This window comes from Microtus oregoni, unplaced genomic scaffold, assembly GCF_018167655.1.
Source record: "Microtus oregoni isolate MIOR12 unplaced genomic scaffold, Mior012 000170F_ref0000392, whole genome shotgun sequence".
In the NCBI taxonomy this organism is placed as follows: Eukaryota; Metazoa; Chordata; class Mammalia; order Rodentia; family Cricetidae; genus Microtus; species Microtus oregoni.
Window position 1 is genome coordinate 571,964 of NW_024544826.1, and position 23,296 is coordinate 595,259.

Genomic DNA, 23,296 nt, shown 5'->3' on the forward strand with positions numbered 1-23,296 from the left:
ATTTAAGGTAAATTTTGTTATTATATATATATATATATATATATATATATATATATATATATACTTGTTTAAGGTATTATGGTTGTACAGCTCATTTAAAAAATTGACATATATTTAAGAAATACAAATTAATAGTCATCTATAATAGTTAAAATTATAGACATGCTAGTTAGGTTTTCTTAATATGCAAAGATATATTTCAAATAAATAGGTAATCTTCAAAAATTTCAAAGACCTTCAAATTATTGCATTTAAAATGCTTTAAGAACTTAGACTTGTCTTGAAAGTGAGACAAATCTGTTTCTAGCAGTGCCAAATTAGTTCAAGAGGATTATGGGTATTGAAAAAGCTGGTTATGTAGTTTGTATAGTTTGTTGCAAGGCTTGCCATTTAGCCGAGAACCTGCTCTTGCCTAGAAAGCTTGATTGTATGCAGCATAAACTGCAGATGCAGGACCCACTGAAAAATGACTGTGAAACTTGCCTAAACAAGATGGGACAGTCCTTCAGGGTTCCTGCTTCATGGAAGATTCTGCCAGATATTCTACATGATATAGACAGAAATGACTGACAAACTGCCAATATAGGTCAGACAGTCTTTAAAATTTCCTGCTTCATTGAAAAGTCTGCCATATAACATGGCCTTATCTATAGGCAGAAGATGGATGCCCCAACATTACAGAAGAACTTTGCATGACTGTCTCAACAGTCAGATGTCTCTGTAATTCCTAGAGTTTTGGAAATTCCTTGTAATGCACTTCATGTTTACTTAGGTAACATACCCTTCTGGGGTCTTGAATAGAGTTGAAGACTAGATAGTTATAATTATAGTTTTCTTTATTTATAATTATTGACTAATTAAATATAAAACTTTACTCACACAAATATAGGATAGATGATAGAATATTTTCTTTAGTTTTGTTAAATACAAATAAAATAACTATAATTGTTGCAGGATATATGTTTTGTTGTATGCAATTTTATAAAGATAAAGTTTGAACCTTCCTTTTTAATTAGACAAAAAATGGGGATGATATGGGAAGTCTCTCTGTATGCTGTCAATATGTTTTATTAGAATTGGTGAATAAAACAGTTCTTTGGTCTATGGCAGGACAGAATATAGCTAGGTGGGAAAAAACGATAAAGGCAAAAGAAAGCAGAATCTGATAGATGCAAGCAGCCACTGGGACTTGAATAACTAAATGCTTCTACAGTAGGGAATTTTCTCAACCCTTGATGGAGAAGAAAATAAAGTCCAGTTTCTGTTTCCAGCACGGGACTCATCATCAAGTTGGTATAAACTATGCACAGGTCAGAGAAACCACAAGGCACCTGCCAATGTAAACAAGTTTCTCATGTAAAGAACCTCCTCAGGTTAGACTAAAGTTTCATCTGGGCCATGAATAAGGTAAAAGGTGTACTCCATGAGGCACACAGTCAAAACCCACCTTTGGGCCATATTAGTCACTAGGGTAGCGAAACACAATTAAGATGACTGCTCTTAAAACATTACGCTCTTAAATAATAATGAAGAATTTAACATATTATTTCAATATGTAAATTAATAATATATCCATATATACAACTTCAATAGTGTCATATGACAGAGTTCTAGATTTTTGCTGTATGTTATATTGATATTTAAGTATACTGAACTGTGTACTTAATAATTGAGCTTGCAAAAAATGTAACATTCCATGTAAGGGTACTTGGAAAAGCCCCAAGACCCCAAAAGACAAATATTGCTTGGCTTATCTCATAGAGTAAATGTACATTTTTAAAGCAGAGAAAGACATGAGAGTATAAGGAGACCAATGAGAGCATAAAACAAATAAATGAGAGAGTGATTATAATCAGTGTACATTGTATGTAGAAGAGCAAGGTCATAACAAAATTCATTATTTTTGAATAATCAATATACTAATAAAATTTTTAAAGTGGGCTATTAAAGTCATATGTATCATCTGTGCTTCTATAGGTATATGCATAGTATTTAAGAAATGATTTATACCAAAATGGTAAAATAATGTCATAGTTTTGTGCATTCATATATATGAAACTAAATGGACATATAAACAATAAGATTTCTTGAAATTTTCTTGAAGTTTATTTATCTTTTACTATGTTTCCAAATTTTTATTTTAATTTTTATTAATTTTTTATTTTATTTTATATATCAATCACAGTTTATCCCCACTCTTCTCCAGTTCCATACCCCTACCTCCTTTCTACCCCCATCCAATTCTCAGAGAGGGCAAGGCCTCACATAAGAGTCAGCAAAGCCTGGTAGATCAAGTTGAGGCACTACTAAGCTTCTCCCCTTCCTAATTTTTCTGAAGTGGAATTATGCTACATTTAAAACAAACAACAAAATTGATTTGACATCAGAATTTGCATCATGTCACCTTTGTTCTCAAATATAAGAAATCAAAGAAAACAGCCCTCATCAGAAGACAAAACTACTACAGTTGAGAATCAGACTTCATTTAAAGCATGGATTTATCAAAAAACTGCACATATTTTTGAATTACTTTCACTGTTCTTTGTTTTTGTAAGCACAACTTCTACTAGAGTTGAGGATCAGACTTCATTTAAAGCATGGATTTATCAAAAACTTGCACATATTTTAAAATTACTTCTACACTTCTTTCTTTGTTTATGTAAACACAATTTTCTCATCTATAAGGGATCTCAAAACACAAAGAGCTTTATTGTTTTTCTCTGGTTTTGCTCAAAGGCAACTGAGAAGCATTTTCCACACCCATACATCAAACAGCACACTACAGATGCCTCACAAAATCTGCCCCTATTAAAGACACTTCCTTTGATACTGATTTTACTAGATATAGAAATATAATTAGACATTATATACTAATAGTTTTAATGGTTATCAACTTAATAAAATTTAAAATTCCCTATGGGAACAGATGGTTGTGCATGTCTGTGGTAGAATATCTATGTATGTTAGGTCAATTCTATGGAAAAATTGTAGTATTAGGAGTGGTGGGCTACGTCTCCACCAGCCAGCTAGTTTATACCCAAAATAACCACACAGAAATTGTATTAATTAAACACTGTCTGTCCCATTATTTCTAGCCTCTTATCGGCTAACTCTCACATCCTGCTTTTACTCATTTCTGTTAATTTGTGTGTCACCATGGGATCGTGGCTTACCGGGAAAGATTCAGTATGTCTGACCTGGTGGCTGGCTCCATGGAGGCTCTCTCTGTCTGACTTCTTCCCAGAATCATGTTCTGTCTACTCTGCCCACCTAATTTTCTGTCCTATCAAAAGGCCAAGGGAGTCTCTTTATTTAAACAATGAAAGTAACACATATACAGAAGTTTTTTTTTTCTGTTTAAACATTTCCCCTTTTTCTGTTTAAACAAAAAAGAAAGGCTTTCATTTTAACATAGTAAAATTACATATAACAAAACAGTTATAAAGCAAGAATTACAGTTACAATATTTATACCTATTTTATCTTTTATCATAACTAAGGAAAACTATAACTATCCATTCTTCAACTCCATCAGATACTCCAGAAGGATATAATATTACCCAAGTAAACAACTTGCAAAACTCTAAAAATGACAGAGACATTTCACCAAAGATGATCCTAAATTCTGGAGATGTCATTATACAGATAGAGTTCCAGGGAGAATGTAAGCTAAGAACAAGCATTGTTTGCTCTCTACTTTCTGATTTTGAGTGTAATATATGTAATATAGACAACTCCTGGTTTTCTTTCCTTGTCTTCTTTGCTCTGATGGACTATATCCCTAGAACTGTTATCTAAAATAGATCCACAATTAGAAGAGCAAATTAGGTACATTTATTTTGCTAAACCTGACCATGTGCTTCTCAGGCCTTTGGGCCTGGTTTTCAGCAGAATGCAAAGGACTTTAAAACATTGATGTATTAGTTATGGCTAACGTTGTGACGAACCATCATACTAAAAATCAATCTGGGCATTCAATTCTGCTTACATTTTCAAGTAACACTCTGTTTTAGGGCTTTCTATTGCTATGAATTGACATCATAATCATAGCAACATTTAATTGGGGCTGGCTTACAATTGTCCAGAATTGTCATGGTGGCATGCTGTGAGATGGTTCTGAAGAGTCAGTGAGAGTTCTATTTCCCAGTCCTCAGGCAGCAAAAAGAGAGAGTAAGCCAATGAGCCTGGGCTAAGCTTCTGAAGCCTCATAACCTGCTCACAGTGACACACTTCCTCCAACAAGGCCATACCTATTTTAACCAGGACATATTTCCTAATATTTTCAAATAATGTCATTTCCTGTGAGCCTATAGGAGCCATTTTCATGCAAAACACCATCACTGAAAGAAGTTGTGATAAGAATTCATATAGTATAGAAATGTAGAGGCAGGAGCTGGTGCAGAAGCCATGGAGAACTGCTTCTTATTGACTTGCTCTTAGTGGCTTGGTCGGCCTGCTTTCTTATAGAACTTAAGACCAGTAGCCCGTGATCAGAACTCAGGACTACCAACATTAATCACTAATTAAGGAAAGGACCTATAGTCTTGCCTAGATGAAAATTTTATGGAGTTATTTTCTCAGTTGAGGTTCCCTTCTCTCAGATGACTCTGGATTGTGTCAAATTGACATAAAAACAAGCCACAATCCTTTCTTTTAAAACCCTAGCATGGTGGAGAGAATGCTTTTTTGGTGGTTTGGTCTTGATTTGGTTTACTATTTTCTTGTTCTAGCTTGATTTTTCTTCCTTGGACTAGTAAAGTTATTTGTGCCATTGTATATTGGATCTATGTAACTAGTTTTTTAAAGTTATAGTAGTTCACAGTTAGGAGATTGCCTAAGTCTCAAAAGCTGCTCTCTACATACACTTTTAACAGTGCTGAAAGTGTTAAAAATAATGGGTACTTTTGAAGATGGAGTGAATAGTTTTGCATTGTGATATGACAATGAAACTTGGAACAAGGGATGTTGCAATGTTATGTCTTAAAGATCATTATATTTTTGTGTCAAGTTGATGGGAGGCATCATTGTGATGATTAATCTCAGGACCTATTGTAATAATATATAGAATCACCCAGGAGGTGGGCCTTTGGTCATGACTGGTGTAGGGTTGTTATGTTTAGGTTAATTAATGTGAGAATAAAAGCCCAATGTGGGTAGTGTCATTTTATAAGTTGTGGCCCACACTGAAAAAAAAATAAAAGTGAGAACATCACTAATGTAATAGTAGCATATAGAGGTTATGAGGTCCTTGTGATCACATATAGCACTGGGGGAAACAGGAATAATAAATATACATTCTTTTCTCTTCAATAAAAGACATGTATACATGTTTCTGCCTGGAAAGATGGGAATGGATATAATTAATAACTTTGTGATTTTTGCTATCTGTAGGGCCAAGGTATCACCTGAATCCCTCAGAGGTTCCAGATATTCCCTAGACTCCTGAGCATTGTTTCCCAGTCAGTAGAACCTATTCTTATGAAAGAAGTAACAGGTACTTTGCAAAAGACATGTGCATTGCAAAGGAGTTTTGACATAGTTATGCCTTAAGCTTCATTGTGATAAATTGTCACAGGAAACTTTTTTGAGAGATTGTACTATGTTTAAATATGTTAAAAATAAACTGTTCAGGGAGGAAATTTGAACCAATACCAGCTAATAAAGTCATGTTGAACTTTATTTCCTTTTTGCCTCATGAGGATTATTTCATTGCCAGCCATGGTGTTTGCAGGTATTCTTTCCCAACACACACACACACACACACACAGAGAGAGAGAGAGAGAGAGAGAGAGAGAGAGAGAGAGAGAGAGAGAGAGAGAACTGTTTCATGAGGCATAGTCCCAGACTGTAAAATGAAAATAGAAAAAGGGAAAAAGCAAGCTATCTACAAGAATCTACTGTTTTCTGCTTCCTGAGTATAAGTGTGCTATTATGAGTCATTTGTTGGTTGTACCACCATGCCTTTCCAATTTTATGTACTGGAAATGTAGCCTCCTTATGTTGATCTTGTCAACATTTTTAATCACAGCAATGAGACAAATGTTAACGGTGAAAATTTAAATGACAGCTTTAAAGTGATGCCACACCTGCCTAGACTGCAATAGAAGGCATGTATGTGACATGAAACAGTGAAGAAATGAGTAAGGGGATAGAATGGGGACAAATGTTGCTCATTTTTCTCCACTTTTACACAACAGAGAATTTTATGTCCTTAGTTGTGAAGCTACCAAAGCATTCCCACTTGTGTCTAGCCTCTTCACCTTTACAATCTTGCTCAGAGAAATACTAATATTCCTCTTCATCCCTGTCATCTTTTTAAATGCCTTTATAACAACAGTTCCTTTTTATTTTAATTTTTTTTATTTTACTTACCAACCTCAGTTTCCCTACCTCCCCTTCTCCCGCTCTCCCACTCTTCTCCCCTTCCCAGCCCCTTCCACTCCTCAGAAGGCATAAGGCCTCTTTGGGGAATCAAGAAAGTCTGGCATACCAAGTTGACGCATGACCAAGCCCTTCCCCACTGTATCAAGGTTGAGCAAGGCATCCCACCATAGGGAATGGGCTCCAAAAAGCCAGTTTTTGGATCTGGGATAAATTCTGGTCCCACAGTCAGGGACTTCTGCAACAGATCAAGCCGTATAATGTCACCCACATTCAGAGGGTTTAGTTCAATCCTATGAAGGCTCCTCAACTGTCAGACCAGAGGACGTGAGCTCCCTCTAGCTTAGATTAGCTGTCTTTGCAGTTTCCCCATCATGATCTTCACCTCCCTTGCTCATGTGATACCTCTTCCTTCTCTTCAACTGAACTCCAGGAGTCAATCCCAGTGCTTGGTTTGGGTAACTGCATCTGCTTCCTTCAATTACTGGATGTAGGCTCTATGGTGACAATTAGGGTACTCACTAATCTGATTATAGTGGAAGGCCAGATCAGACAGCCTCTCCAACATTGCTATGAGTCTTAGCTGGGATTTCAATTTGTTCCTTATGGAAATGATCATTCCACAATCTAATTCTTTTTCATCTTTCTCTTCCACCATTTCTACCCTTTAAACTCCATTTAAACATTTTAAATCATCATCATTTTTAAAGACAATAAAAGCATGGGCATGTGTGTATATTTGAAAATGCAGGGGACATTAAGTAAAGTGGGCAATATATGACAATGTCTACACTGCTGCTTCAAAAATTAGTGATTGTTTCCCATTAGAACACCTCCTTTTCCTATTTATCATACCTCAGATGCTAAACATATCTTTGAGAAAATTTAAAATTTTAAACTGACAGAATCATTTTCATTGTTTATCATCTCATACTTATTGGAAGAATGTAAATAAAAATTTCCTTTGTGTGAAGTGAGATCTATGCTACCAGCCTACATTTGGCTTTCTATAGTTTTGAACCTGTTGAAGGAATAATTATAGAAGTATAATAGCATAAAAGAATATTGAAAAAGATAAATTATGAGTCATGATACCTAATTTACCCATTACTCCATGCCAGAAACCTAGGAAAAGGCAAGTCTAAGAGAAGAATGTCTATTTGACATATGTAGGAATGACATCAAGGGTTTCAGGAAGTCCAGTATTATCAGTCACTCCTTTCTTCCTTTTTCTCAGAAACAGCAGTTTCCCACCTCCAAATTATTATGATTTGGACAGTGAGAAATATCAGAGAAAATAGTTGTTGATTGTACTCAAGCACCACAACCCATTTGATTCTTATATTTTCTAAAAGGACTATCTAATAGTGAATAAGATTGAAACTAGGCAACCATGCATGCTATTTACTAGTAATTAGCATCAGAAAACACCTTGACATTAGATCTTAGTAAACATTGAAGGATGACACTAAAAAGAAATCCCACACTAGCTCAGAACTGAGTAAAATAAAGGGTTATTTATGTAGGGGTAGACTGACAGTGCACAGTCCTCTGCACAAATCTCGCAGCCTGAAGAGAGAAGAGGAATGAACACTTTACATGGCATTTATAGTATAAGAGACCATCCTCAAGTGGGCTGGTAACTGAAAGGCTGCTGGGTGAAGGATCTTCTACAGCAAAACTTGATGGAATCCTTCAGGGAACTTAAGGATACCATCGGTTTGGACTTAGCAAGAGATAAACTCCCATTGCTAGCTATATTCTGACTTTTACTTTCCTGGAAGCCTTTATCTTTTGGGAGCAAAGTATCTGTTGATGGGATCCAAGAAGAATGGTTCTCCATACACTAGTTCTATTTTTCATTCAATTAACCCCGACCAGAGAGGCGCCATCCATGTAAAGCAGCATGGTGTTCCTATGATGCTTTCCATCCACTGTTAACTGGAGAGAGATTTAAGATAGGGGCAGTTGTTGAATTAAGGGCAGACTATATATATTGAGGTACTTTTTTTCAGGTCAACCCATGCCGGCAGGCAAGTGAGTAGCCAGGAAAATATCTGTGACTGATGTGAGAGGTCCTTCTGTCTTGGTTAATGAATAAAGAAACTGCCTTGGACTGTTATTAGGGCAGAACTTTGGTAGGCAGGGGGAAGACAGATCTGAATGCTGGGAGGAAGAAAGGCAGAATCAGAGCGAGATTCCATGAATCTGCCACTAGAGAAAGACATGTTGCCAAGTCATAGCCAGTAAGCCACTGTCACATGGTGATACACAGATTAATAGAAATGGGTTAAAAAAAAGATGTAAGAGTTAGCCAATAGGAAGTTAGAGCTAAAGGGCCAAGCAGTAATTTAATTAATACAGTTTTGTGTGGTTATTTCAAGGCTAAGCTGCAGCCTCTCCCTGCAACATGTGACTGGAGAGAGAAGAAATGGACAGAAGTCCAAAAAGCATCACCTGTATTTTTGTGAGGACACTTTTATGATGTTGTTTCTGATTATATGTTGCACTTGGGGCCAAGAAAAAGAACCGAGGTAAGTCCATTCATTAAAGACTTTTGAATTTTGACCCTAGAAATGACTGCAAATATGGACCTGGGCTTTTTTTTTATAAGCAAAAAATGCATGCCAGTCTATTTTTTCTAAACAATACTCTCACCTGTCATCTAAGCAAGCTCACCACAAACAATCATGATGTACTGACCAGAAAATACCATAAAGGTCATTTCCTAGCAAAGACTAAACACTGGCAAGTGTTTCATGAATTGCATGAAATTTATCAAATTTGTTATTAGTACTACATCTCTGCCTCTCTCAACAAGTTCATTCTTTATGATCAAAAAATATTTCATTCTCCATCTCCCATCATAATAAGCACCAAAGAATTTCCTCTTTCTCGATTGATCATGCTTCTTGACTTAAGCCAATGTGAGTCACATTCCATTATAATAAGGTGTTTCATTGTTTGTTTTTTCTCTTAGGGAACATTCTAAAGGAATATGTTCACCTTCTTGAGCAACAAAAAATTTAGTAGTCCTGAGACAAAATAAACAGGACCTTCCCATTAAATGTAGAATGCAAAAAGAAGCAAGCATAAACACAGCAATTGTTTAAGATGTCTTCATTTTCAAGGAAAAGTGGTATTACAAATTTAACAGTGTTTTTAATTGTGCTATCATATGGCTGCCTCCAGTCAAATGTATGCTTTTTTTTAAGAAAAGAAAATTAATAAGAGAAAAGAATAGTTTAAAAAAGCTTCATGAGTTGAGCTGCTTAGGGATGTCATATAATCGGGAACAGCTGTACCAACTCCACCATCTCATCTGCAAAATAGTGAAAAATAAAAAAAAAATCACAATTTAAAAGGTGGATGTGACACTTCAAAATAGTTCTTTTTATCTCAAGTAAGTTAATATAATAAAATATAAACATTGCCATATTTGTATGCATGTGTGCCTTCCCATAATGAGGAAAAGTAGTTAATTGGGAAAATAGGAAAATGGACTTTACATTTTACTCTATACATTTTTACATTTAACTTTCCTGGAAGGTTTAGTTGGATCAGAAGAGGGAGTGAATGTTAAGAAATTGGTTTTCTCTTTGGAGTGTTTCCATTACTCACCTTTCTGAAATCAATACGGTGGTTTTGGGTGAAAATCTTTCCTCTCAAGTTGAGCACACACCTTTGCACATTTAAAGCAGCCTTTGCACCATGAGCGATTCACAGCTTTACATAATGAGCAGACCCAATTCGCTGGAGTATATGAGAGGGGTTTCTCCTGTTGTTTGGTTTCAAAGGATTTTTCCCCTTGAGCTTGCTTGAATTCAAAGGCCTTTACCCCTTGAGGTTGCTTGAATTCCAAGGCCATTACTCCTTGGGGTTGCATGGATTCAAAGGTCATTACTTCTTGAGGTTGGGTGGAATCAAAGGCCATTACTCTTTGAGGTTGCATGGATTCAAAGGCCTGTACCCCTTGAGGTTGAATGGATTCAAAGACTCTTACCCATTGAGGTTGCATGTATTCTTGAGGTTGCTTGATATTTTGCTTTGGAGGCAGTTGTTTGGAGGGGCATTTATTCATAGAATAACTTTTACTTTTTCTCAGGGGGCTGGCTTGGAAACTATTTGGCTCTTCTTTCTGGCCCTGGCTCTTGCCAGTCCCCTCACCTTTCTCCAAACTAGGGCTTGCGTCAGTAGCCAGGGTTGTCATCTGCTGAAATGTGTTTATGTTATCTTCTCCCAGGGCAGCTGTGCCCTGGGATGTCTTTGGGTCCTCTTTATGTTCACTGATAAGACAGCTTACCAAGTCTGGCCTCTTCAGAAGAATTCCTGGATATTTTTTCAGGGTTGGGCTTGTTTTGTTCACCTGAGTAACTGTTTCCTGAAGAGTTACTGAATCTTCTTTAGTGCTATGGCTGACGCTATCTTTTAAGCCACCCACCTTCTTGGGATTCCCTGGATATTTCTTCTTGGTGCAGCTAGTTTCATTTTTCTGGGAAGTCATCCCCTGAAGCATTACTTGTTCTTCCTTTATGCTGTGATTACTGTTGACCTCGAGTGCAGTGGTTACCTGCTCCTTCACTGGATTTTTCTTTTCAGTGGCAACCTTCATCTGGGATGTGACATGACTTTCCTTGTGGTTGTTGTTGCTGCTGTCCCCATGGGGTGGTGTGCCATGGGGTTTCTTTGAACCTTCTTCCCAGTGGCTTACACTGTTTCCCAGATGACTTACATCCTGGAGGTTCTCAGGATATTCGTTATGCCTATGGAAAGTTTGGCCACAAGTAGAAGCTGTTGCTTCCCGTGACCCCATTGAAACCCACATGCCAGGTGGGTAGATTGCTGCAGGAGCTATCTGAGGTACAACTGTAGCCATGGCTGCTGTTGTTGCTCCTGATTCCATCACTAATGGGTGTGGCACAGGTGTTGAATATGGGAATGGCAAGGGAATTCTAGTATTGAGTGGTAGTGGATGTGGCACAGGCATTCGAAGAAAGAGTGGCACTGATGGACCAGGAAGTCCTGGCAAATAAGACAAGACCGGTGGGACAGGCATCTGGGCCTCCAAACTGGGCATGTTTTGGGCCTCTCTAGATCGCCACTCTTCCTGCTCTTCTTCCTCAAAAGACCACACTGATGCACTACCCTGTTGCATTTTAGGTTCAGGCACATCAGGCAAGGCAGACCTCTCTGCTTGGAGCAGCCTCCCACGCAGTATTTCACGCTCATCCATTGCCTCTTGTAACGCAGTCTGTGTAGAAACAAGTTGAGCTGCTGCCTGGTCCCTCTCCTCTCGCAACCTCTGTAGTTCAGAGGCCAGAGTCCAGGAAGCTGTTTCACGCTCTCCCACCTGTTCCTGTAGCCTCCCAACTCTACGTGCCTGCTGCTCACGTTGCCTAGCACCTACTCTCACACTCAATGCCAAAGCACTCCAGGTACAAGCCCTCTTTAGGGAACGTGGCACTTTCGGGTCAACAAGGATAGTATGAAGGTGGTCTTCTATCTCATTCCAAGACCGAGATCGAAAGGACATATAGAATTCTGGACCCCCTCCATTCATAAGGACTTCATTGTTAATGAATCTGATTACTTCAGTATGGTGGAAGCCACTGTTGTGGTCTCCAAATTCAAGTGCCATGACTTTTGCAGTTTAGCCAATTAATACTCTCATGTACCTCCACTATGGTTACTGACACAGCTGCCACACATGTGGCTTAACTGCTTCCCCCTCCCCTCCAGTTTCAGTCCTACTTCAGTCCATGTCGAATCTTTGTTTCCTCGTTTACTTCCTTCCTCCTCTTCTTACTTCTCCATAAAACAGAGAAGCTGATCCTCTCACAAAGTCCTCTGTACTCAGCTGTGACTGCCTACTGCCGGGTAGTTAAGGAACATTCCACAGGATACCTCACAAAGGGTAAACAACTAAGTCATGCCACATGGCATGCTGGGAAATGTCATTCATCCTTAAACTACCTAAAAGAAGCGCAGGGAAGGCAGATACTGTGAGTACTGTAGTGAACGCAGAAAAGAAGGCATGAAAGAAGGTCTTCTAGAAGACCATAAGCTAGTGAATAAAATGAGGTCTTCAGTAACATACCTGTTGCTGATAAGCAAGACAGAATTTCTATACTGGGTAACAGATGAGGAAAGAGCTAGAGGAACTGGGCTATAGGCATAGCTAGGTAACAATTTCAAGTCTTCTTGTATCATGACAATGATACAATATGGGCTTTCCCCTTTCTTTTTTTTTAATGTGTATTGTTTTTGTTTTGTTAAACCAAAATTGGTATAGGAGAGAAGGTTCAGGGATGCATTGTCAGAGATATGAAACAGAGAACTGGGCTTGCAAAGGTGGCATCAAGACTAGAAAATGTGGGAGTAGTGGGAACCAGATTATTACATAAGAAGAATTGGGAAGAAGTTTGGGGACACTAAAAATCCCAAAAAGGGTTCAAGATTTTTAAAGGGACTGCTGATGAACACCATTTCCCATACTGAGTAGGTAAGGAAGAGAAAGCAAGGAGGAAGTAGTCTAGGAAGACTAAAGACAGAAAGCTACAACCAAGGTACATGTCCATATTCCATGAAAGGGAAGAGGAAATTTCAGAGCTTCTCCTTTCAAAATTAAAATTCTCTTATGCAACATTTGCATCTAAAGTGAAGAACATTGGGTATCTGAAGTTTCTTTTTTTTAATTTATTTATTTATTAAAGATTTCTGTCTCTTCCCAGCCACCGCCTCCCATTTCACTCCCCCTCCCCTAATTAAGCCCCCCCCCCTCAGCCCGAAAAGCAATCAGGGTTCCCTGTCCTGTGGGAAGTCCAAGGAACCCCCCACCTCCATCCAGGTCTAGTAAGGTGAGCATCCAAACTGCCTAGGCTCCCACAAAGCCAGTACGTGCAGTAGGATCAGAAACCCAGTGCCATTGTTCTTGAGTTCTCAGTAGTCCTCATTGTCCGTTATGTTCAGAGAGTCCGGTTTTATCCCATGCTTTTCCAGACCCAGGCCAGCTGGTCTTGGTGAGTTCCCAGTAGAACATCCCCATTGTCTCAGTGTGTGGGTGCACCCCTCATGGTCCTGAGTTCCTTGCTCGTGCTCTCTCTCCTTCTGCTCCTGATTTGGACCTTGAGAATTCAGTCCTGTGCTCCAATGTGGGTCTCTGTCTCTGTCTCCTTTCGTCGCTTGCTGAAGGTTAATATTCAGGAGGATGCCTATATGTTTTTCTTTGGGTTCTCCTTATTTAGCTTCTCTAGGATCACTAATTATAGGCTCAATGTCCTTGGTTTATGGCTAGAAACCAAATATGAGTGAGTACATCCCATGTTCCTCTTTCTGAAACCTTCTGTGGGCAATTAAAAACTAAGGATAAGAGCTTTTCTATTTTCGAGTGGAAGGATGGAGTCATTCCTTGGTCAACTCTTGTGTAGTTCATATATCAGTCCCTCTCATGAAAAAAAAAAAGAATCTTCTGTTTTCCAATTTAATACTAATTTCTCCATCTGCAATTTTAATACCTGGCTTTCCCACTTCTCAAACTCAAACCATATATTATATCTCTACTGATAATATCTTTTTCACTCTCTTTCATTCTACCAGCCTCTTTCACAATATCATTTGAGCGTACATAAGTTTATCATATACTATTATAATATTCTAGGCTTCATTTTTCTGTTCCTAAATTTCCTACTATATAACCACAGAGAATATCAAAAAGGTATATCAGTGGCTTTTCCTGCACAATAATCAAAGGTTCCCAATATTCAGTTCTTCCAATGTGATCTTTCTGAAGCATTGATAAAGAGAAAGAAAAAAGACTAAAAATGAGCTGCCAGGAAGAATGAAAATCAATAGAACCTACTACTCCCTTATTAAAATCACTGTTTACCACATTTTTCTAAAACAGGGACTCTATTAATTAAAATAAAGTTCATTTGAATCAATGACTTGATAACTGGACTACTACTAAGTAACTGTTAGTCAGGTAATATATACTGTATTTATATTTTAGACAAAGGGGTGATTCATGTCCCCAGTAGAATGATGCAGAATGGTTTGGGATTTCATCACATTGTTCAGAAGAAAGCGGAAATTTTTACAAGATTCCCGGGCAAAAGTTGGGAGCGTGGGGGTGAGGGTAGGGGTGAGGGTGGGGAAAGGGGGGAGGGGTAGAGAGAAGGGAAAAGGGAAATACTGGAGAGTGCTTGGGGGAGTGGGAGGATGGAGATGAAGGAAGGACAGATATAGGAGTAGGGAAGAAGATATTTATATTAAGGGAACCATTTTAAGGTTGGCAAGAGACTTAGCTCTAGAGGGGATCCCAGGTGTCCATGGGGATATCCCCAGCTAGGTCCTTGGGCAGCAGAGTAGAGGGTGCTTGAACTGGCCTTGCCCCACTATCACACTGATGATTATTTTGAATATCATCATAGAGTCTTCATCCGGCAACAGATGGAGATATAGACAAAGTCCCTCATCAGAACAATGGACTGAGCCCCCAAGGTCCAGTTGAAGAGCAGAAGGAGGGAGAAGATAAACGAGGAAGTCTTGACTGTGAGGGGTCGGTTCACCCATTGAAACATTGTGTCTGTTGTAATGGGAACTCATCAGATCCAGCTGGACCAGGACTGAATGAGCATGAGATCAAATCGGACTCTCTGAAAGTGGCTTTAAATGGGAGATGACTGAGAAGCCATTGATAAAGGCACTGTGACTTCTTTCTACTGCATGGATTGGCTTTTTGGGACTCTAGTCTATTTGTCTATTTGGATGCAAATCTTCCTGGGACTGGAAGTGGAGGGGTTATGGACTTCCCACAGGGCAGGGTTCCCCATCCTCTCTTAAGTAGGGAGGGGGAGGGAGGAGGGGGAGTGGGTGAGCGGGAGGGGAATGGGAGGAGGGGAGGAAGTGAAAATTTTTTGAATGGAAAAATAAATTTAAAAAAAAGGAAAAAAAATTAAAAAATGTCATTACATGAAATACTTTTGTAGGTGGAGGCTGTTCGTTAATTCCTGACTGCTAAGCCACAAAATAATTACACAAAACTGTATTAATTAATTCACTGTTTGTCCAGTCACTTAGCTGTATTGCTAGCTAGCTCTTATATCTTAAATTAAGCCATTTTTATTAATCTGTGTATCGCCATGTGGCTGTGATTTACTGTGTAAAATTCTGTCTGGCATCTATCTCCAGTGGGGCTACATGGCTTCTCACTGTCTCTGCATTTTCTCTCTCTCTCTCTCTCTCTCTCTCTCTCTATATATATATATATATATATATATATATATATATATATATATATATATATATCTTTTCCAGCCTGGTTACACTCTGTTAAGCCATTGGCTTAAAGCAGCTTCTTTATTAACCAATGGTATACATAGGGGAATTCCACATCACCTCCACTTTTCTGTCTAAATAGCAAAGGAAGGTTTTAACTTGTCATAATAAAATTACATATTACAAAACAGGTATCAAGCAAGAATTACAGTTACAATATTTATATCTACTTTATCTTTTATTATAACTAAGGAAAACTACAACTATATCTATACTTCAACTTCATCAAAGACTTCAGAAGGATATAATATTACCTAAATTACAGCTGTAAGCAGCTTCCAAAACTCTAAAATTGACAGAGACATCTCACTGCCTGGACAGTCACCCAACATTCTTCTGTAATATTGGGTCATCCAATATTCACCCTACATGCCTATACTATCTGGCAGACTTTTCCAAGAAGCAGGAACCCCAAAGATCTGTTCTGCCTTGTAATGGCAAAGTCCATCAGTTTCTTTCTTCTGTAACCTGAAGAATGTCTGGTAGGCTCTTTTATGAAGCAGGAACACTGAAAAATTGTCTCACCTTTAGGAAAGTTCACTTATCATTTTTCTATGGGTCCTTCATGACCACTCTATACAACATAACATCAAGCAGTCCAGGCAATTGTAGTTTCTTGCCTGAATAGCTAGCAAATTTCATAAGGAGCATCTTCAATTCCCATTATCTTCTTGAAGTAGATTGGTGCTCCCAGGAAATGTGTCTCATTATTATGAAAAGTCCTCAGTTCTTAAACATTTTAAATGTCATATTCTGTAGATCTTTGAAAGGTTTGAAGAATAACTATCCTTGTAAAATTTATTTCTGTACATTTAGAAAACTTAACTAACATGACTACAAGCTTGACAATTACAGATGACTAACCAGTAATCTATTTCTAAATTGTACATCACAGTTTTAAATGAGCTGCACAAATACAAAACCTTAAGAGCAGAAACGTGCATATATGTATATATATACAACAACATTGATATTAAATTTTATCAATAAGCCAATGCAAAGTATCCATCTTTATAGCATATCCCTCTTTAAATGTAAAGAAACGCTTATGAACAATCATTTAGGGAATTTGGGTGTAGTTCCTTCCAAACTACTTTCTGCTTTTTGTTGGGTGAGGTAATTTGGGGGGGGGGTTCATAGAAACCTTTTAGGGGTTCTTAGTCCATCAAACCACATTATCCTGGAAGTAATACACAGGTTCTCATTTTCTGTGGAAATGAAATAACCTCATTTCCAAAGCAACTAATCCTTAGACTCACATTTTGAAGTCAAGATACCTTTGAAAATATATGTTGATTTAGCTTAGCAGCCCATGCAATGAAATGTCTCTCTGTACTTAGCTCCTTCACAGTCAAAAAATTTAAAGAAAACACAATAACATACATAATGCAAACTTTTGTGTGTATTACATTTTTATGTGACATATATTTATTATTCTTTTACTTTTTCTACAAGTTTACTTTGTATTTTTAAGGCCTTTGTTTATTTTTTTAAAAACCATTTATTTCTTTTTATAACTCTCTATACTTTTTTCCTCTCTCTTTCAAACCTACACACTGTAATTCACTTAGAGATATTTTTCAACTGAATTTGTCTTTATTGTGTATCAGTAATCCTTTTCTTACCAGGACCACTTTTTAAAGCATAAGCAGCATGGCTAGAACTAAGGCAGCTTTGCTTTGTGGCTCTACCCGGTCCATCATGGCAGAGGCATATTCACATGCTTCTGAGACAACTTGGTGGGATCTGTCCTCACCACCTTAGCTCTGGGAAGCACTGTGCAGCATATTCTGTTAAGCCATTGGCTGAAAGCAGCCTTTCTATTAATCAATGGTATACAGAAGGGAATCCTACATCATAGTTCTGGTGACATAACATTAAGTAACTATCATGATAGTCTACTTGAAGGATTCAAGATGTATATGCTGTGGGATTATGCTCTTCTACACAGTAAAGATATGCCACTCATTTTGGATTAATTAAACTCTGATTGGCTAGCAACAAGGCAGGAGGTATAAGCAGGGCAATAAAACTAGGAGTATTCTGGGAAGAGAAAAGACAGAAATGCAGTAGCATGCCAGATGCAGAGGAAGAAATGTGAGAATGCCTTATTGAGAAAAGGTACCAAGCCACATGGCTAAGGTAAGAATTATAGGTTAACTTAAGTTGTAAGAATTAGTTAGAAATAAGCCAAACAATAAGACAAACAGTTTATAATTAATAAAATCCTCTGTGTGTTTATTGGGGACTGAAGAGCTATGGGGCTGGGCAGGACAGAAACTTCTTTTTATATGTATATATAGTAAAGGCTATATACAATAATGAATATACCTAATAGACTACTACTGCCTTAAAGCCACCTATTTTAATGACCATTCTTCATAGTTCTAGTGTATTGTGTTTTGCAAAGAGTCATTTTCTAATCTACTACTTCTTATTCTGTTGATTCTCAATATTCATTATCAATGAGATAGAAATATTACAGTCATCTTCATTAGGTATACTTTAATTGACAGAAAATTAGGATACAGCCATGTTTCCTATCTATGGTCTTATACTTGTTCTTTACAATGACAAAAATTATGAGCTCTATTGATGCATTTAATTAACTTAATTTATTTGTTTTGATATTGATTGATTAATTTAATATTAGTCCATTAATCAAGATAGGCCATTGTACAAATGGTCACATGAGTAAATGTTGCCATTAATACAATGGAAATAATATTCTGTCTATCCATTATATAAATTAGTAATGCCCATAAGAAATCTTCAATTAATAAATGTTAAATATGTGCAACTGAAAAATTATCTAAATTGCCTTAGCTTTTCAACTAGTATAAAAGTATGAAACTTAGAAATGCCAATGCTTGTCATTCTTTATTCATGCCTTATTACCTCTTGAATTGCTACTCAATGTTTAATTTACTGAACTATACATACTTTATCCAGTAGTCTAGCTGAATTAATCTTGCTGCATTCATACAATTCTGCCTAAGTATAAGTTTAAAGATGAATTGTCAACATTTTAATACTGAACATCTACACTGTATTTGGTATTGAAAATCACACTCCATTGCCTGAAATTCTCTACTCTTTACTTTATGAGCATTTAATATTTTGACTATTATTTTTTATTTTGGTAAGAGCTATTTTTCTTGCTTTAGTTAAATAGATATTGGTGCTCCCTGGATTTTATATTTTCCACTCTTTATTTTATATCTTTTATCAGGTGGTCAAATTTACATTAAAGCTTCCTAATATTGCTCCTGCAATGCTTACTCAAATACTGTGTCTCTAAACTCAGTCTCTTATGCAAGTTTAAGATTTGTATTATATAATGAATTTTCTAAATGCCTCACAAAACCTTAATGAATAAAACTGAACTTATAACATCTTCCTCTCTTCTTGGGGTTATTTACTATTCCTTGTCATCATCTGTTCAGTTATCCAAACTAGAAATTTTAAAGCAAATGAAATTGTTCTGTCCTTCCTTTCCCCTCTGTCTACTTGGGCACTATGTCATTTGTCAATTTGGCCTTTCATTGATTTTTTATTTAGGCTACAATTTCCTAAAAGCAACTGTCATAATTTCTTAGTACCATAAATTCATGGTTATTCTACCAACTTCATTTATTTCCTTTTGAAATTATTTTATAAAAAATGTCTAGATTAACCTATTTTCAAAATTTTATGTAAGTGTTATGCTTAAAATTTCCATTGCTCTTTATGTAATAATACCTAAACTCTTTATTTCAATAGGATGTCCTAATAGCACTGACAATCTCATTTTTATCCATTCCTCTACCTTTATTCAAGAAATTTCGAGCTATTTCTAGTCCCTCTCATATATTTTATTGTTTCTCGTTTATTTAGCTACCTTTACACTTTCTCTTTTGCCTGGATCTAAGAACTCTACACAGAGTTATTTTTTAAAGATTTTTATTTGCAAAACAAAAGATTTAAAGCTAAGATCTAAATATGAAAGGGAACATAAGGTGTTTATCTTTCTGGGCATGAGTTATTTCACTCAGCAGTTTTTTCTACTTCCATTGTTTACCTGAAAATGTCATGATTTAATTTTATTTCTTTTTTTTATTGAAAAGAAAAAATAATTCTGCCTCCTCCCAGCCTCCCATTTCCCTCCCCCTCCTACCACCCCTCTCCCCCTCCCCACATTATTCTTCTCCTCCCTCTGCAGTCCAAAGAGCAGTCAGGGTTCCCTGCCCCATGGAAAATCCAAGGTCCTCCCCCCTCCATCCAGGTCTAGGAAGGTGAACATCCAAACTGGTTAGACTCCCACAAAGCCAGAACATGAAGTAGGATCAAAACCCAGTGCCATTGTCCTTGGCTTCTCAGCAGCACTCATTGTCCGCCATGTTCAAAGGGTCCGGTTTTATCCCTTGCTTTTTCAGTCACAGACCAGCTGGCCTTGGTGAGCTCCCAATAGATCAGCCCCACTGTCTCAGTGGGTGGGTGCACCCCTTGTGGTCCTGACTTCCTTGCTCATGTTTTCCCTCCTTCTGCTCCTCATTGGGACCTTGGGAGCTCAGTCTGGTGCTCCAGTGTGGGTCTCTGTCTCTATTTCCATCCATTGCCAGATGAAAGTTCTATGGGGATATGCAAGATATTCATCAGTAAGGCTATAGGATAGGTTCATTTCAGGTTCCCTATCCTCAGCTTCCCGGATAACTAACTGGGGATATCGCACGGAGCACCTGGGAGCCACTCTAGGTTCAAGTCTCTTGCCAACCCTAATGTGGCTCCCTTAACTAAGATATGTGCTTCCCTGCTCCCCTATCCAACCCTCCTATATCCCAATCATCCCGTTTCCCCAAGTTCCTCCCATCCTCCCCTTCTCACTTTTCTCTCCCCCTCTCCCCTTAACCCCATCCTGCCTCTGGTCGACTTCTCTGCTTTTATGCCAGTACCATGCTGGGATCATTACTGTAGCTCTGTAATAGAGTTTGAAGTCAGGGATGGTAATGCCTCCAGAAGTTCCTTTATTGTATAGGATTGTTTTGGCTATCCTGGGTTTTTTGTTTTTCCATGTAAAGTTGATTATTGTCCTCTCAAGATCTGTGAAGAATTTTGATGGGCCCTTGATGGGGATTGCATTGAATCTAAAAATTGCCTTTGGTGGAATTGCCATTTTTACTATGTTGATCCTCACAATTCAAGAGCAAGGTAGATCCTTCCATTTTCTCGTATCTTCTTCAATTTCTTTCTTCAATGCCTTAAAGTTCTTGTCAAATAGATCTTTCACTTCCTTGGTTAGAGTTACCCCAAGATATTTTATGCTGTTTGTGGCTATTGTGAAAGGTGATGCTTCTCTGATTTCCCTCTCTGCTTCCATATTATTTGTGTATAAGAGGGCGACTGATTTTTTGGAGTTGATCTTGTATCCTACCACATTACTAAAGGTGTTTATCAGCTGTAGGAGTTCTTTGGTGGAGCTTTTGGGGTTGCTTATGTGCACTCTGATATCATCTGCAAATAACAAAATTTTAACTTCTTCCTTTCCAATTCGGATCCCGTTGATCCCCTTATGTTGTCTTATTGCTATTGCTAAAACATTAAGTACTATAATAAAGAGGTATGGAGAGAGTGGACAGCCTTGTCGTGTTCCTTATTTTAGTGGGATGGCTTTGAGTTTCTCTCTGTTTAATTTGATGTTAGCTGTTGGCTTGCTGTAAATAGCTTTTATTATATTTAGGTATGACCATTGTATCCCTAATCTCTCCAAAACTTTTATCATAAAGGGATGTTGAATTTTGTCAAATGCTTTTTCAGCATCTAATGAAATGATCATATGGATTTTTTCTTTCAGTTTATTTATATGATGAATTACATTGATAGATTTTTGTATGTTGAACCAGCCCTGCATCTCTGGGATGAAGCTTACTTGGTCATAATGGATAATTTTTCTAATGTGTTCTTGGATACGGTTTGCCAGTATTTTGTTGAAGATTTTGTCAACGATGTTCATGAGTGAGATTGGCCTGTAATTCTCTTTCTTGGTGGAGTCTTTGTGTGGTATTGGTATCAGAGTAACTGTAGCTTCATAAAAGGAATTTGGCAATGACTCTTCAGTTTCTATATTGTGAAAAACTTTAAGGAGTATAGGTATTAGGTCTTCTTGGAAGATCTGGTAGAATTCCGCATTGAAACTATCTGGTCCTGGGCTTTTTTTTGGTGGGGAGGTTTTTGATAACAGCTTCTAATTCTTTGCGATTAACAGGTCTATTTAGATTGGTCACCTGGTCCTGGTTTAACTTTGTTAAATGGTATTTATCTAAAAAAAGCATGTATTTCTTTTACATTTTCCAGTTTTGTGGCATACAGGCTTTTGTAGTAAGATCTAATGATTCTCTGAATTTCCTCTGTGTCTGTGGTAATGTCCCCCTTTTCATTTCTGATCTTATTAAATTGCATATTCTCTCTCTGCCGTTTGATTAGCTTGGATAGGGGTTTATCAATCTTGTTGATTTTCTCCAGGAACCAGATTTTTGTTTCATTGATCCTTTGGACTGTTTTCTGTGTTTCTATTTTGTTGATTTCAGCCCTCAGTTTGATTATTTCCAGTCTTCTACTCCTCCTAGGTGAGTCTGCTTCTTTTTTTCTAGAGCTTTCAGGTGTGCTGTTAAGTCTCCAATGTGTGCTTTCTCTGTTTTCTGTAAGTGGGCACTTAGGACTGCTTTCTTAGTGTCCCATAAGTTTGAGTAGGTTGTTTCTTTATTTTCATTGCATTCAAGGAAGACTTTAATTTCTTTATTTGTTCCTTAATCCAGGTATGGTTCAGTAGTTGACTGTTCAGTTTCCATGAGTTTGTAGGCTATCTAGAGGTAGGATTGTTGTTGAGTTCTAACTTTAATTCATGGTGATCTGATAAGACACAAGTGATTACTAATATTTTTTTGTAACTGTAGAAGTTTGCGTTGTTACCAAGCATGTGGTCAATTTTCAAGAGGGTTCCATGATCTGCAGAGAAGAAGGTATCTTCTTTCTTATTTGGGACGAATGTTCTATAGATATCTGTTAATTCCATTTGATTCATTACCTTCATTAATTCTCCGGTTTGTCTGTTAGGTTTCTGTCTGATTGATCTGTCCATTGGTGATAGAGGAGTGTTGAAGTCTCCTACTATTAGTGTGTGTGGTTTGATGGCTCCCTTGAGTTTTAGTTATGTTTCTTTTACGTATGTGGGTTATTTTATATTAATGGCATAGATATTCCTGATTGAGACTTCATCCTGATGAATTGTTCTTGTTATGAGTATAAAATGTCCCCCTCCATCTCATCTGATTGTTTTAAGTTTCAAGTCAACTTTGTTAAAAATTAGTATGGCCACACCTGCTTTTTTCTTGGGTTCATTTGCTTGATAAGTCTTTTCCCAGCCCTTTACTCTGAGTAGGTGCCTGTCTGAGTTATTGTGGTCATTGTTGGACTCTTTGGTTAGTGATTTTGCTTCTATTACTTTCTGTAAGGCTGGATTTGTGGCCTCGTATTGTTTAAATCTGTTTTTATCCTGGAAAATTTTGTTTTCTCCTTTTATAGTGAACGAAAGCTTGGCTGGGTAT

At 37.5% G+C, this 23,296-nt stretch overlaps 1 protein-coding gene across 1 annotated transcript; it reads right to left on the reverse strand.

Moving 5' to 3' along the window:
* Positions 1-10,011: 10,011 nt before the first annotated feature.
* Positions 10,012-12,018, reverse strand: LOC121445266 (testis-expressed protein 13C-1-like). Its single transcript, XM_041647304.1, has 2 exons — positions 10,419-12,018; positions 10,012-10,235 (listed from the first exon to the last, which is right to left on the reverse strand). The coding sequence occupies exons 1-2, from the start codon at positions 12,016-12,018 to the stop codon at positions 10,012-10,014; spliced, it is 1,824 nt and encodes a 607-aa protein (XP_041503238.1).
* Between the last annotated feature and the right edge of the window lie 11,278 nt (positions 12,019-23,296).

Coding starts and splice junctions, on each gene's coding strand:
- LOC121445266 (XM_041647304.1), bottom strand. CDS start 12,018: ATGGCACTTGAATTTGGAGACCACAACAGTGGCTTCCACCATACTGAA. Junction 10,236..10,418: donor ACTGCCTCCAAAGCAAAATA/TCAAGCAACCTC, acceptor TGGCCTTGGAAT/TCAAGCAACCTCAAGGGGTA.